General features: G+C 38.0%; 1 protein-coding gene across 2 annotated transcripts in view; it reads right to left on the bottom strand.

Moving 5' to 3' along the window:
• AFG1L (AFG1 like ATPase) overlaps positions 1-15,583 on the bottom strand; it is a 135,554-nt gene extending 119,971 nt beyond the window's left edge. Inside the window, exon 1 of one of the 2 annotated variants that reach the window (XM_081140782.1) lies at positions 15,235-15,583. In XM_081140782.1, the coding sequence (XP_080996908.1) occupies positions 15,235-15,370 (136 nt within the window). In that variant the 5' untranslated portion in view covers positions 15,371-15,583. The remainder of the gene's footprint in view (positions 1-15,234) is intronic. The other variant, XM_081140783.1, reaches the window with a different exon arrangement.
• Positions 15,584-16,661: the final 1,078 nt, after the last annotated feature.

Raw genomic sequence — 16,661 nt, 5'->3', positions numbered from 1 at the left:
ATCCTATTATACAAGTAATTTTTTAAAAACCACAAATAAATGTATTCACTCACTCATGTTTGTTGAGAATCATCTATATTTCAGATACTATTGCTAACACCAGTGAAAAAACACTAAAAACAAACTCCTTTCCTTGTGGAGCCTTCACTCCAGTGAAGGGGAAGATAGAACCAAAAAAAATGAAATGAAGAAGTAAGGATCAGGCAGTGATCAGTACACTTAATAAGAAGGATATCCTAGGGCCTCTAACCAACAGCATGGACATCCCCAGGGAACTTAAATACAGAATCTCAGGCCCCACTCCATGGGTCTGAATCAAAATTTGCATTTTTAACAAAATATCTAGGTGTTTCATATGCATGTTAAAGTTTGAGAAGCACTATGTTAGGGAATGACCAGGGACTCCTATAGTAGGAGGAAAAGACTTCCTGTGAAAGTGACATTAAAGTTGACACCTGAATGCCAAAAGGAGTCAGCTCTGAAGAAGATCTGAGAAAAGAACATCACAGGCAGAGGCAAGAGCTCTACCAAAACCCTAAAGTGAAAATGGAAAAAAGCTTCATATTTCTGAGGAACAAAAACAAGGCTTATGTGGGTGGTTTAAATGAACAAGGTGGAGTCTGTCACAAGATGAAGTGGAAAGGAGAGCCAAGACCTGATCACATAGGTTCTTGTAAGCCATGGTAAGTACTGTGGGGTTTTTAAGTAGAATTAAGAAAAAGTGGAAGGCCTTGATCAGGGATGTGACATGATTTGATTTATTTTTTTTAAAGATTACTCTGTAGCACCCAGCTGGGTATGGCTCAGCGGTTGAGCGTCGACCTAGGATCCAGGCAATCGGGGTTCGATTCCCGGTCAGGGCACATGCCCGGGTTGTGGGCTCAGTCAATGACTCTCTCATCATTGATGTTTCTGTCTCTTTCTCTCCCTCTCCTTTCCTCTCTCTGAAATCAATAAAGATATATTTAAAAAAAAAAAAAATTACTCTGTAGAAAATAAGATGGTAGAAAGGCAAAGTGAAAGTAGAAATGGATAAATTGCATGGTACATGAATTATATCTCAATAAAGCCATTATTATATGTATTTGTTAGGGAGAATAGAGAAACTTGTTAGGAAACTATAATAACAGTCAATTGAAGAGATGTCTGTAATTTGGACCAGAGAGTTGGCACTGCAGGTTAAGTAAATTGACCAAGATCATGTAGCTAATAGCAGCAGCAACAGTTGCTAACCTCTACTAACTACTAAGTGCCAGGTACTTTTCTAAGTACTTTATATACATTAACTCATTTAATTTTCACAACCACCCTATGAGGTAGGCACTAACATTATCCATACTTTAAAACTTAAGAAACTAAGGCACAGAGAGCTAAGTAGCCTATCCATGTCCCCACTGCCAGGTAGTGGCAGAGCCAGCATTTGTACCCACAGGTACAGCAGGAAGTTAGGATGTTACAGTGGAAGGAAGGTGGGCTCTGGAGTCATACACACCCTCTAGATCCATCTCCTGACTCCACCATTTGACCCTCAGTCACAGTAATGTTCTCCATGGTGGACTGGGGACATGACCACCATCCCAGCAATATGCTTAGGGGAAAGTCAGCTTCTGCCAAAGTTTCCCAAGGTGCTCTTCAGAAGGAACTCATTTCTTCCTGCATTTGTACTTTCACATGTCAAATAGGGATACCTGGACTACTGCAAGCATCTTAAGAATGTGAGGGGAAATGTTGTTGCCACATAGAGAACAATTACAGTCTTGATACATGTTGTGATGGTTAATTTTTTGTGTCAACTTGACTGGGCCATGGGATGCCCAGACATTTGGTCATACATTATTCTGGATGTGTCTCTGAGGGTGTTCCTGCGTAGATGCAGTAAAGCAGATTACTCTCTCTAACGTGGGTGTGTCTTCAATCAGCTGAAGGCCTAAACAGAGTAAATGGCTGACCCTCCTGCGAAAAAGAAGGAACTCCTCCTGCCTGACTGCCTTTAAGCTGGGACATCAATTTTCTCCTGCCTTTAGACTCAAACTGAAACACCTTTTCTTCCTGGTTCCTGAGCCTCCCAGTCTTCAGACTGGAACTACACTATCAGCTCCCCTAGTTAACCATTGACTCTCCTGGGTCTGAGTCTCCAGTTCACCGACTGCAGATCTTGGGACCTGTCAGCCTCTGAAATTGTGTGAACCAATTCCCTATAATAAATCTCTTCCTAAATGTACGTGCATCCTATTGGTTCTGTTTCTCTGGAGAACCCTAATATATATGTCATAAAGCTTAATTGTACTGACACTGTTTCCATAGAGCCAGAGTGATAATAACACAGGGGATATGTGACCTTTGTGTTCTTAGGTGCTTTAAATTGGAATGGGTTTCTAATTCTACACATAGGTAGATAGTTAAAAATATCTTAGAGATATTTAGAGACTTAAGCAAAATGGTGAACCAGACCGCTTCAACAGAAAGTAAGCATTTTCCCTTTAAGCAACGTTACTCATCTTTAAGATACTTGTTTTAATACTGGAAGTTAAAACTTCTTGAGAACCCATCTCAAACTTCATACTCAAAATCAGTAAAGATGTGGTTTAAAATACAGAAACTTTTCAACTTGTCAATAAAGTGGGATTCAATTCAAAAAGATTCTGTAATGATTTCTCAGTTCAAAAATACCCTATGATTAAAGGAAAGAATTGAAGATATGCCTACTATGTACCCAGCACACAAACAGCACTTTTTATATATTATCTTACTTCTCATAAAAAAATCTAAGGTAGATGTTATTATTCCTTACAAAGGAGAAAACTAAAATACCTTTAAAAGATTAGGAAACTTAAGTGAATGGCCAAGTCAGGATCTCAAGATGAGTGACTCCAAAACCCCCTCATTAAAACCACCATAATACTATACACAAGTGAAGGCTGTGCTCCCATTTGTCACAGCCAGGCAACAGAAAGTCAAAACACAAACCTCTCTCAGGCCCTCTAATTTGAAGTACTCAAGCCTCCCAGAGCAGCCAACAACCCACTCCTCCTACGTCTCCATGGTCCTCAGGCCCTCCTAGAGCTCTGCCCTGCCTGCACTCCAGGATCAACCTGCCTCTGACTCTTCCAAAACCCGCCAGCAGCAACAGCTTTTTCTATTGAAATCCCACAGTTGAAGTGTTAAGAGGGAAGAAATTCCTTTCCATATAAAACTAAAAGCTCTTATATTTCATATAGGTGGCTTTTAAAATTTTTGACAAACTAGTTTTATGTACACCTCTTTGAGCTTTGAGAACAAAATATTAATATATTTGGTACTAAATGAAGACAGAGTGGCCTGGCCCTCAAATATGAAGATGACACAAAGTTGGGAGGCAAACCAATGCTGGATCATAATCATAATTCAAGATGTTCACATACTATAAAAATTGAATGAAACTACCGACGTGAAACTTAACTAAGGTTTATTTAGTTTCAAAAATGTAATCATACTGAAAAGAATCAAATGAAAACCTATTTACAGTAAAACCTTGATATAACAGACTAATTCAGGCAAGGAGATGTCCATTAAACTCCAATCCTTCCAGACATCCCAATCAACTGTAAAATGCAGACTTAATGAATCCCAATTAAATCTTAGTAGCAATGGATCAAAAATCTAAATGTAAGAGTTAAAACTATATAAAATGCATAGAAGAAAACATAATTGTACATCTTTATAACCTTAGATTAGGCAATGATTTCTTAGATATGACACCAAAAGCAAAAGCAACCAAATAAAAAATAAATAAACTGGACTTTATCGAAATTAAAACTTTTATGCATCAAAGGACATTATCAAAGAAAGTGAAAATACAATCCACAGAATGGGAGAAAACATTTGCAAATCACACATATGATCAGGCTCCAAAATATATAAAGAACTCTTACAACTCAACAATAAAATGACAACCCAATTTTTTAAATGGGCAAAGGATTAAAATAGACATTCCTCCAAAGAAGATATCTGAATGGTCAACAGCACATGTAAAAATGTTCAATATCATTAGTCATTAGGGAAATAAAAGCCACAATATGGTAGCACTTCACACAAGAGGGTGGTGATCAAAAAGACAGTGTTGGAGAAGATGTGGAGAAACTGAAACCCTCATATATTGTTTACAGAAATGTAAAAGAGTACAGATGCTTTGGAAAACAATGACAGTTCCTCAAGAAGTTAAACACAGGGTTACCACATGACCCAACAATTCTATTCCTAGGTATATAGCCAAGAGAAATAAAAATATATGTCCATATGAAAACTTGTACACAAATGTTCATAGCAGCATTATTCATATTAGGCAAAAAGTAGAAACAAATCAAATGTCTACCAACTGACAAGTGAATAAAGAAAATATGGTACATCCATCTATACAATGGAATATTATTCAGCCATAATAGGAATGAAGTACAGATAAATACTACAACTTGGATAAACCTCAAAAACATGGTAAGTGAAAGAAGCCAACACAAGAGACCATGTATTGTATGATTCCATTTCTATGAAATGGCAAGAATAGTCAAATCCACAGAAACAGAAGTAAATTAGTGGTTACCAAGGGCTGTGGGCAGTGGGGGCAGTGGGGGCAGAAAGGAGGAGGGGAATGGGTAACGACTGCTAATGAGCACTGGGTATCTTTTGGAGTTAAGAAAAATGTTATAAGATTATATAGTAGTGATAGCTAAACAATTTTGTGCAGATCATTTCTTAATGTTTGTTGCTGTTCAGTATAATGATGTTTCCATGAGGTCAAAAGCTGATATTTGCTTGCAGCCCCCTTATAAAAGATGAAGTTTCTCAAGCTCAGGGTTCAACTGTGACACAACTGTGGCTGCAGGCATCCACCAGCGCCAACCTCTGCATTGCCTCTATAAGGCTTGAGGGGCAAGGGGAACTGAGGCAAACATAATGCTCACGTTACCTGCTGGGCCATGGGTAATAAAGTTCTTTGTCTCTGATCAAGGAGTTTCATATCTTCTGCCAACATCCAAGAAACTCAGACAGATTAATATGTTTATCTTGCAAATGGTAAAATTTCAGATTGTTCACAATTCTTGACATCAAGAACTGTAATCAAAATTTTTAAATTTTTTAAAAATATGTTTGTATTGATTTCAGAGAGTGGAAGGGAGAGAGAGAGAGAGTCACTGAAGAGAGAGAAATATCAAGGATGAGAGTCATTGATCAGCTGCCTCCTGCACACCCTCTTTTAGGGATTGAGCCTGAAACCTGGGCATATGCCCTGACAGGGAATCGAACCTCGATCTCCCACACAAAATTTTTAAAATTCTAATAAGATATTTTAACATTATTTTTTTCATACTAAGTCTTTGAAATTCTACATGTATTTTTACACTTAGAACATATCTCAATTTGGATGTTGAATCTTTATCAGAAATACTTAACCTATATTTAGACTTCATAAAATCTACAGTTGAGAAAGCAGATTCACATTCCCAAGTCATTCCAAGAATACTTACATTGATAATGAGGGAGCAGGGGGTATATGGGAAATCTCTGTACCTTCTGCTCAATTTTGCTATAAACCTAAAATTGCTCTAAAAAATAAAGTCCAATAGCTAAACCAAGCATCCTTTTTAAATTTATATTTAAGTCAATTAAAATTGAAAGAATTAAAGTTTGAGTTCCCCAGTGACAGTAGTCAAATTTCAAATACTCAGTGTACACATGTGGCTAGTGGCTATTGGTCAGACAGCCCAAGTCTACTCAATCTTGAAAAGAGTGAAGCTGAAGAACTTATATGGCAAGATATTAAGACTTATAAGGCTAAAAAATTAGGACAGTGTGGTACTGGTACAAGAATAGAACCTGTGAAACAATACAGAAGCCCACAGATATGTGGTCACTTGATTTTTGTCAAAGGTGGCACACATGGAAAAAAAATCTCTACTCAAAAAATGTTCCTGGGTCAATTGATATCCACATGGAAAAAATATATCTTGACCCCAACCTAGCATCATATATGAAATTAATTCCAGATGGATCATAGATCTAAATATGAAAAGTTTGCCCGGCTGAGCATGGCTCAGCGGTTGAGCATCGACCCAGAATCCAAGAGATAGCGGTTCGATTCCTGGTCAGGGCACATGCGCAGGCTGTGGGCTCAATCCCCAATCAGGGACGTGCAGGAGGCAGCCGATCAGTGATGACTCTCTCATCACTGATGTTTCTCTCTCTCTCTCTCCCTCTCATTCTCCCTTCCTCTCTCTGAAATCAATAAAGATATATTTAAATAAATAAATAAATAAATAAATAAATAAATAAATAAATAAATAAATAAATAAATAAGAAAAGCTTCTAAAAGATAATATAAGAGTAACTTCATGACCTTAAGGTAAAGAAGGATTTCTTAAATAGAACTCACACACACAAAAAGACTAAGTGGACTATATTAAAATGAAGAACTTCTGCTCATTAAAAGACTCCACAAGAAAAATTAAAATGCAAGCCACAGACTTGGAGAAAATATTTACAATCTATATATCTGACAAAGGACTCATATCCAGAACATACAGACAAAGAACTTCTACAGTTAATTAACAAATAGAATCTAACAATTCCACTTCTGGGTATTTATCCGAGTGGAAACAAAATTACTATCTCAAAATGATATCTGCACCCACCATGTTCATTGCAGCATTATTTACGATAGCTAAAATAGAGAAACAACCTGTGTCCATCAACAGATGAATGAATAAATCAATAGTAATACATATCAGGATGTTGACTACCATTGAAAGTAAAAAGCCAGTGGTTGGGAGGGTGCACAATGGGATCCTCTAAGCAACACAAAGGCTCCATTTCTTGATTTAGGTAGTATTTATACTGATCTATTCTCTTTAAGAAAATTCAGTGGGCTTTACACTTATCATTTGTGTACTTTTCTAAATAAATCTTTTTTATTAAATTTACTGGGGTGACATTGGTTAATAAAATTATGTAGATTTCAGGTGTACAATTCTATAATCCATCATCTCTATACTGTATTGTGTGTTTTCCACCCCAAGTCAAATCTCCTTTCATCACCATTTATCCCCTCTATACCCTCCTCTACCTCCTACCAACCCCCTTTCCCTCTGGTAATCACCTGCTGTTTTCTGTGTCTAAGAGTTGTTTTTTCTTAATCCCTTCACCTTTTTCATCCAGTCCCGCAACCCCCTTCCCCTCTGACAGCTGTAAGTCTGTTCTCTACCTGTGAGTATACTTTAATAAGTAGGCTTTTAAAATGAAAATAAAGTTAACAGAAGTTGTCTTTTCTGTATTTTCTACTATGCACATAGAGTATATTATAATTTAAAATAATTTATTTTTAAAATAGAAAAATAACTAGTCAAATACAAACTGGAAAGATTTGCCTTAAAAGCCCTAGGAGTCTTAGGGTGAGACATGAATATGACTTGGCCACCAAAAGTTAATGCAACAGGACACAGAAAAGGTAACGTACAATACTGCTCTAACCAGACATATCTAAAGAAATATATTGAGATATGGGGGCCACATTTTCAGAGTGACATTCAGAAAACACATTGTAATTTCAAGAAGGGAGGTAGTTCAAGGACCTACAAATCACATCGTGAGATTTGACTGGTAAGACACGGACAGCTAACACCGAAAATAATAACAACATCCCAGCATATGTGTCCAGCATATAGAAGGCATCAAGAAATAATTGGTGAATGAATGAATGAATGAATGAATGAATGAATGAATGAATGAATGGGAGAAATGTATCTCTGATGTCTTAACAATTGCCAAACAGAATTGCGACAAGAAGGCACCCAATAATTTTATAAATGAGTAAATAAATGAATGAGATAGCATCAGTTTTGATATGTGTAAAAAGCTGTCATAGTGCAATCAGGACTAGAGTTACATATATTATTATACTTGAGGAAAGAGTCAAGATAAATTGGGGAGAAGTTATAGAAAAGCTCGAATTTCAGCCTATCTGAAGAATTTTCTAACAACTAGGGCTATCCAAAAATGAAAAGGATGCCTCAAAAAAAAACACAAAAAAACTATTACAGCAGAAACTACATGCCCATCTGACATTTGACTACATGACCCACAGGTCCTCTTCAGCTCTAACATTCTATGATTCTATGTTATCTTTATATCTTGCTGCACAGCAAATAATTCACAATTACTTGAGTTCCTCTGAAAACAGTATTCATAAACAGTATCTTACTAAATGAAGATATTTTACCTTAGTGGCTTACCTGCATACTATAAATCTAATTTCAACAGCTTTCTTTGAAACGTCATGAAGAAAACAGTAATTTGTATTTTCTGAGAACCTCTAAATGCTCAGAATATCCAGAGAAAAGGTAGTTATGTCCAGGAGAACATAACTCTGGTTATCTACAGAGGTCCTTTGCATAGTCTTAGAAAAATCAAAACTGCACCCAGTTAAAATGGTTTTAGTAATTCTATATAGAGTTGAGTTCATTCTATTTCTATACACTGACTAGAATCCACCACTCTAGCATTTCAGAATTAGTATTTCAATTACTCCTAGCATAGCCCCACATTTATATAGCATTTCTTATAGTTTTCAAAGGACTTTCTCATATAATAATTTGCTTTAGCCTCATAAATGACATGTAAGAAAGGTAGTTAGGATAATTAACCCCATTCTACAGATGAGAAAATGGAAATACCAAATTAAATGATTGATCCAGTACTATGGAATGAAACCAATATCACAATCTAGTCTTTTTAGGTCACATTTTATTATTCATCTGGTATCCCATATATTCACCAGCCCTAAAATAAAACCAATCAAAATTCTTCAAAGTAACAGTTATGGAATAAAAGGAGCTTCACTTCTTCACAAAAAGAAAGAGGACTGTTGCCAAAAAGAGCGTGCTCAGTTAAATGAAATCAAAACTATATAAGAAACTGAGATTTCCAGTGTAAAATGCTTCCCCAACCACTGTCAGAAAAATGCACAATCAGGAAAAACACATCTAATATTTCTAAAGGGCAGGATTAAAATTTCAGCTGTAAACTTCATTACTGTAATTAGATTTTTAATGCATATTGATTAAACATTCTTTCAAATACTGTGTTCACAATTATTTATGAGTTGCTTGAACATGTGTTGATTTTAACAAACTGTAAACAGTGGCCACTAACCAGAAATGTTCCCCTACAATGACCAAAGCCCATGCTACGGTAATAGGCAGCCCATTTATGCTCTATTATGTTCTCATCATATCCAAAAATATTCAGTTGCTTTTTTGAAAACTGCAATAGTCATCAATGACCCAAAAAGTCAGACTTACCAGTGACATTAAAGTCTTATGTTTGATTCAGTGACAAGAAAACAAAGTGCAGAACAGAAGAAAATCAAACCTTAATAAAACCATTTCTTTAAAAAAACAACATAAGCCTTCATCAAGGAATGCATCACAAGATGATTTATGTTATTTATAAAAGGCTAATTTAGGAGCTTTAAAAAGCTGATTTTGATTTAAATAGAAAAATTATGAAAATTAAAACTAAATGCTTGCTGGTTATCATTTTTTTCCCTTTAGGAGCTAATTGATCTTAAAAGTGACAATATGTATAACTTTACAAAAGGAAAAAATAATACTTTAAATTTCATAATAACAAATCAGTAAAATGCTGCCTAAATATCTGAACAAAGCTGTTCTGAAGTAATTACAGGCATGGCCTAGCATACTTAGCAACTCCTTAACATTCGCCCTGTTTATACATTGTTTAATAATGAGATCTATGGGATCTATTTTCCTTCAAAAGATAAAGAAAAATAGCATCTATTCGTTATGTTCATCTATTTTAAATTTTATACCCTCCCACATATATATAAATGAGAATTTTAAAATGGAATCTTACAGGAGTTACATTTAAGATATAAACTGCATGATGAAGCTATGAAGGAACTAAAAATTGTTGAGAACTACAGTGCCTGGTCAAAAATATGGATAGATAGTGCATCGAAAAAGTAACTTCTAGGATAAAATGGATGGAGGGAAGAAATAAGAAGGAACAATCAGGACAATGAAAGAGGTTATAAAAAAAGATCCTGGAGATTAAAGTATCAGGTACCTCCAGTAGGGCAGGTGTAGGTAGAAATGGGACCTCAATAAAGACAACACACAGCAGGAACAGACATATTCAAAAGGCTCTAAAGAGAGAAATTGGAACAAATCTCAGTCACAGGTCACAGGAAATATGACTAACCTAGGAAAGTGTTATATATCTAACCTAGTGTTAGATATATTCAAGCTGAGGCTAGATGACCTTTTGTCAGAGAATTCATAGAGCATCTTACTGCACCAGACCCAAACGCTGAACTACCAGTTTCTAGACCCTTGACATCCATTATTTCTGTGGGGCTTTTTGTGAAAAGACAAATCCAAAATAGTTATACTCCATTGAAACATTCACCATTTACTTAAAGAGAATGAAGCTCTTGAGGTATGAAGCAGTGATAATCAATAGTAGATTAGTAATCCATTTCTGGACCTTTAAAGTTCCTCTCTATCACTGTACTCCTAGACCCACCCTATTTCATCTGCCCCACCCTCCACCCCAGAACTACATCTAGAGCAGTAGCTATGCTTATATAATAAGCTGTGCTATGTTTTAAAACAAAATTAATTGAAATAAACCATTATCATGAAGTTAGTCTCATGAAGTTAGGCATGAACATTCTTTTCTAATATAATAAATGTCAATAGAGATCCAAGAAACATGAAGTTTCACATAGGGGTCTTCATCTAATTGGGTAATAAACATCCAAAGCCCATTTTCTAAGCCACTAATCTATACTGTGAATAAATTATACCAATCTACATAGCTGAGGCGGGTTTAGTTCTACTCATTTAATGCCTAATTGAGACCTCCTATGCACATGCATTAAAGAAGAGATTGTGGAGCTAAAGGTGAATATGAATCATCATTTAAGAGAGACACCTAAAAACACAAACTGAGATATAGGACGCTATAATCATAGCAAATCACAAGATGTGACTCTCATATTATCTTGCCTACATGAAATAAACTTAAATTCTAAGACTAGCTTAAATAAAATAGAATTTCAGATGTGCTAATTTTTAGTTTTGGAAAACCTAGAAACATTTTCCTCCTTGGATTCTCTCCAGTTTTCCTATGACCTAAATGCTCTTCGACAAGGTCACATCCTTCTGCTCTTAAAATGTCAGTTTTCCTCAAGGACTCATCCTTAGTCTTTTCTCCTTTTTACTCTACAAATATTCCCAGGCTAGTTCTTCTATTTTCATGGCTCTCAACACCTCAAATTTCCTTTTTTAGTCTAAGATATCCACATTTCCTACAACTAATTAGACTTACTTACCTTCAATCATCATAAACACCTCAAACTTAACAAATTCCAAATGGGATCTCCCCCTAAAATGCCTCTGGCCTTACTTTTCTTTTTTTTTGAGGATTTTTTTTTTTTTTAATGTTTTTTATTGATTTAGAGAAGAGAGAGGGATAGAGAGACAGGAACATCAATGAAAGCGAAACATCGACCGGCTGCCTCCTGCATGCTCCCCACTGAGGATTAAACCCGCAACCTGGGGATGTGCCCTGATGGGGAATCGAACGAGCAACCTCTTGGTTCATGAGTCAATGCTCAACCACTGAACCACACCAGCTGGGCTGGCCTTTTTGTTTGTTTTTTCTCTCTTGATGGATAGATGGCAATGCCATTAAATTACCCAAACTAGGAAACCTAAATTGATCTTAACTCCTGTCTTTCCTTTTCTCCCCCAAAGCCTGTCAATTCTACCAAAGCAGTGTCTCTGAATTTCCTCCCTTGCTGCCCTGATCTCCATCTTCACCACGGCAGTAATTCAGGCAGTAGTACAGACTCTCCTCTGTACTACTACAACTTCCTTGTAAACAATCACCCAGCTCCCAATATTCCTTCACCCAGGCATTCCCCATCTGTTTTTCAGGCTGCCACAATAATAATCATGCTAAAACAGATCTGATCACTTCAATTCTTAAGAAACCTCCAACAGCATCCCACTGAGCTTAGAAATCTTCACACAGTATACAGGACTGTTCTAACCAAATCCCAGCTCACCTTCTGAGCTTCATCTCTAACTGCTCTCACTGATGGACCATAAACCAATAAGAGCTATATAAAGCTCACTTCTACACTTTTGCTTTAAAAATCCTCCCAGCTCCAAGTAGAGCTGCTTTCTCCTCTATAGTCCTACAATACTTCACGTGGGCCTAGATCATGGTGTTATTAATGTCCATTGTTATGGTAAGGAGCTAGTAGAACACAGTGGTTAAGTTTGTGGTTCTGGAGAAAAAAAATTGCCTGGGTTCAAATCCCAGTTGGGTAGCCATACCTGTTTATTCATTTATAAAATAGAGATAATTTTATATATCGAGTTTTTATGAAGATTAAATTATGAGAGAAAGAAACTGCTAGCACACTGCCTGGAACAAAGAAAGGGCTCAATAAATGTTAGCTATTGTAATTTCATCTGCCTTCCAAGACCATGAGCTATTCAAGGGCTGAAACTAAATTTCATTCACTTTCACACACACACACTTAATACCAGGATTCAATTGAATTAGCAGTTTTGACGCATTTAACACCCACACCATAGCCACTTTGATTTCTAATAAAATGCTTCTCCTTAACTATCTGGAGGTTGAATAACTGTTACATTAAATGGAGATACACTTAGGTCTAAAAGAAAACAGGCAGTGAAATAAAAATTGAACATATATACTTAAATTACATAATTAATAATTTCACTTTCAAATTTTTAATAATCCTAGTAATGGAAATACACATATCCCAAAATAGAATTCATAATGCCACATTTCCTATGACGTTTAAAGTTAGGCAATCAGATAAGTGATTTGGATGAACAGCATTTTAGGACCATTAAAGTTTTTATAGTTCCAGTTTCCAACATGTCTTGGAGCCAGGGCTGAGATTAAAGCTTAGATGAGGCATAAAAACAAAGCTAAGACAATGCCAAAAAAAAAAAAAGAGAGCATACTCTTCCTTTCCCCTCTTTCTTTTTCTTTATCTATGTCCTTGTTTTAACATTAAGCCAATGCTTCCCTCACATTGCACTGTAGTCAATAGTAGACTTGAAAAGATGAAAAAATGTAGATAAAATATAAACACTAAATAACCAAAATAATTTTAAAAGGCATAGAAATATTTGTAAATGAGACTCTAAATACTAACATTGCAACTTAATTATTTAAAAAGGGGAAGAGAACATCTCCATAAGTACATTTTCATAAAATCTCCACACACAACTAAATGCTGAGTATAGGAGGTAATATGAGTACAAGTTAATGGCATAGCCTTTAGGGTCAAATGTAAGTCCAAGTATAGACTTTACTGTATAGCATTTACTTGAACTCACAAGTTCTGCCATTTAATTAGCCATATAACTTTTGCAACCTTGGATTCATCATTCCCAAAATGAGGATAATAAAAATTAGATGAGATAATGTATGTAGAAAACACTCAGTTTATTGCATGACACAGAATAAGCACTTGGTAAATCTTAAATGTCATTATGATGATTCCTTAAATCTTACTTTTCATAAATTATGGTACATACAGAGAATGGAATTCTATTTTAATCCTTTAAAACATGAGACAGTTCTATAGTTATTGATATGGAATGATCTCCAAGATATACTAAGTAAAAAATAAAAGGAACAGAACAGTGTATACAGTATGATTCACTTCTTTTTAAAAAATATGTTTTTATTGATTTTAGAGAGAGGGGAAGGAAGAGGGAGAGAGAAACATCGATGTGAGAGAGAAAAAGCACGTCCATCGACTGCCTCCTGCATGCCCCCTACTGGGGATCAAGCCAGAAGCCGGGGAGTGTGCCCTGACTGGGAATCTAACCAGCAGTCTTTTGGTGAATGGGACAGTGCTAAACCAACTGAGCCACACGGGCCAGGGTGCACTTCTATTTTTTTAATACAGATATTTATATACATACAAATATGTTTGTACACAGACAGAATGACTCTGGAAGAATACATAAGCAACCACTATTAGAGGTTGTCTCTGGGGAGGAAAACTAAGTGGCTAGCAGAAGTGGAAGAGTCTTGCATTTACTGTATTCCTTCCTGTACCTTTTGAATTTTATATAATTTGCTTTTATTGCCTATTCCAAAAAATTAAAAATAAAGTTTATATTATCATCCAAATCTCATGCTACCAAAATATTCCATTATAAAGTGAATTATGCTAAACTTTGCAGGAAAACCTAAGGTGACTTAACCATAGTTCTAGTATTCATTTCAACTCTATTGACCATAATAGTCAAAGACAGATAAGAGTTTTAACTAAATTAGCCAGTGAGAATCAATTAAGATATATAAGAGAGGGTGCTTGGAGATGAGAAAAAGCATAAGAATGTGTATGGAAAAGACAAAAATAACGTCATTTATTCATTCATTCATTCACTCATTCAAATAACACATCTGCACACCAAACACTGTGCTAAGTGATGAGGAAACAATGACGGCTGGTCCTTGCCTCTGAGTAGCCGCTGTTTAGTGGGAATGCAGGAATATGGCAGTAAAATTAGCACTGCTGTGGGCTTGGTTACTGGAAACATGCGCATTCATTCTTGAACACGTAACATTTGAATGAATGATGCAAGCCCGGTGACAAAATATACCCCAAGCCTCCAGTGACTTGAAAAGAATCCAGTAATTTATCCCTCAATCAGCGAATGCTTGTGGACTTGTGTTCCCAGAATCCCAAGAGCCAGAGGTCCCCTAGGGGTCCCAGGCGTGGCTTTTAAATCCAGTGCCTGCCCACCAGCCGGGACAGCTTGGGAAGGCTGGGGGCCAAGGGCCCGTGCCCCTCCCCCCGCCCCACCCCCTCCCCCTCGCTAGCATCCCTGTTAGCCAGGCGCTTCCCCTCCTGGGCCCACCAGGTCTTAGCTAACAGCCAGGAGGGAACACATTCTGGGTCGACCTCTGACCCTCAAAATGACGCTCAGGACCAGCTTCCTTAGTGCTCAAGGCTCCTTCACAGACTGGCAGTAGTAACGCAAGGGCAAGAGAGGCTGAAGCTAACTCCTCTCGAGGGCTCCAAAACCGTGAAACCAGGAGGGAGGGTGACTGACCCGGGGCTTCCCGGGTCATAGGCAGCCGACTCGGCCTACTCTTGGCACAGTCACTGACCTTTCCAAAAGGGGTTCCCAGGGGCGGTGGCCGGAGGGGTGAGAGCAGCTGCCCAGGCTCCACACCCAACACATCTCCCTCTCAAACGGCTCCGCACTAATCGCAGGGTAACCAAGGGCGACCAGGAGGCCGCCATCTTGCGCTCCGTACAAGGGGAGGAAGAGGAAAACTTTATTGAAACCCAGAAGACAGACGGTGGCACAGACAAATCCAACTGTGCTCACAGAAGGCTCCGCCCGAGAGAACCGAAGGGAGCAGCCCAGGAACGCAACCTCTCCTAGCGAGGGGGCGGGCTGGCCTCCCGTGCCCTTCTGTCCCTAGGTCGCTGCCGGCCGGGACTACGGCTCCCAGCATGCAATGCGGCGGCGCGGCGCGGAGGGAGGGGCGGGGCGGGCCGGGCAGGTCTGGGCGTGGTGGGAGGGGCAATTCTGCGCCCGGCGCCGGTCGCAGAGGAGCCCAAAACAGTTTCGAGGAACTGGAGCTGGAGTGTGATGTGTAACCACCCCTGAACCTTTTTCAATTAGCGTACCTGAGCGAGATTCCGAAGCTTAAATAAAATGTAGGAGAGTCAATGCGCCCTCATATTTTAATGAGCTATTGTTACCTAGACACACCTCCCTAAATGGTAGCCCCAATTTTTTTAAAAAAGTTTGTTTTTTTGCTTCCAGCACCCAGCTCGTTTTTGGTAGAGTAACTGAAGGGTGTTCCTACCACTTTTGTTTTCTGTATTGGAATAGCATCAGTCATTTTCAAAATGGCATATGCGCAAGTGTTTTGAAAGAATTCACAAGTGACAGGGGAAAGCCAATGGTCTGACAGGGACAGTGAGTGGGGGGAGTGGCCATGGATTCGTGTATCTAAAGAGGAATTTCTAAGTGACCTGCCCTAATTTTACTAAACAAAAATGTTTTGGGGCACTATGGTAAGTGTATTGGGAATACAAATTGTTGTCCAGAAGAGGCTGGCAGTCCAGCAGGAGGGATGAAGAGACAGACAAAAGATTCTACCAAGTGCTGTGAAATAAATGAAAGCACTTGGGAAAATCTGTAAGGCCTTCTAGAAGCTTCTTCTTGTTTTTTTCCTTCCTCACCAGAGGACGTGCTTACAGAGAGAAACATCTATAGGCTGCCCTCCCCACACTCCCTGAACCGCGGGTCACACCCCACTCCAGCCAGCCTGCTGGAAGGCCTGCTTTTGACAGGAGATGAACGCCCTCCAAGAACAGGGCGTAGAACGGGTGAGCTCGGGCAGGCAGGCGAGGGAGTCTGGAGAGAGCCACGTTTCAGTTGTGTGGAAACTAAGTGAAAAGACTGCACTAGAAGGAGTTCTAAGAAGTTAGATAGTTGGTCCACAATAGAAGAGTGATTCCAAAGAAACAGGAAAAGCAAAGCATCGCATGGTATAATAATTCGAAGACTTCTCTACTA

The sequence above is a fragment of the Miniopterus schreibersii genome (assembly GCF_964146895.1).
Source record: "Miniopterus schreibersii genome assembly, chromosome: 6".
Classification (NCBI taxonomy): Eukaryota; Metazoa; Chordata; class Mammalia; order Chiroptera; family Miniopteridae; genus Miniopterus; species Miniopterus schreibersii.
The sequence above is the reverse complement of the archived record's forward strand: the minus strand, read 5'-3'. Positions and strand labels throughout refer to the sequence as shown.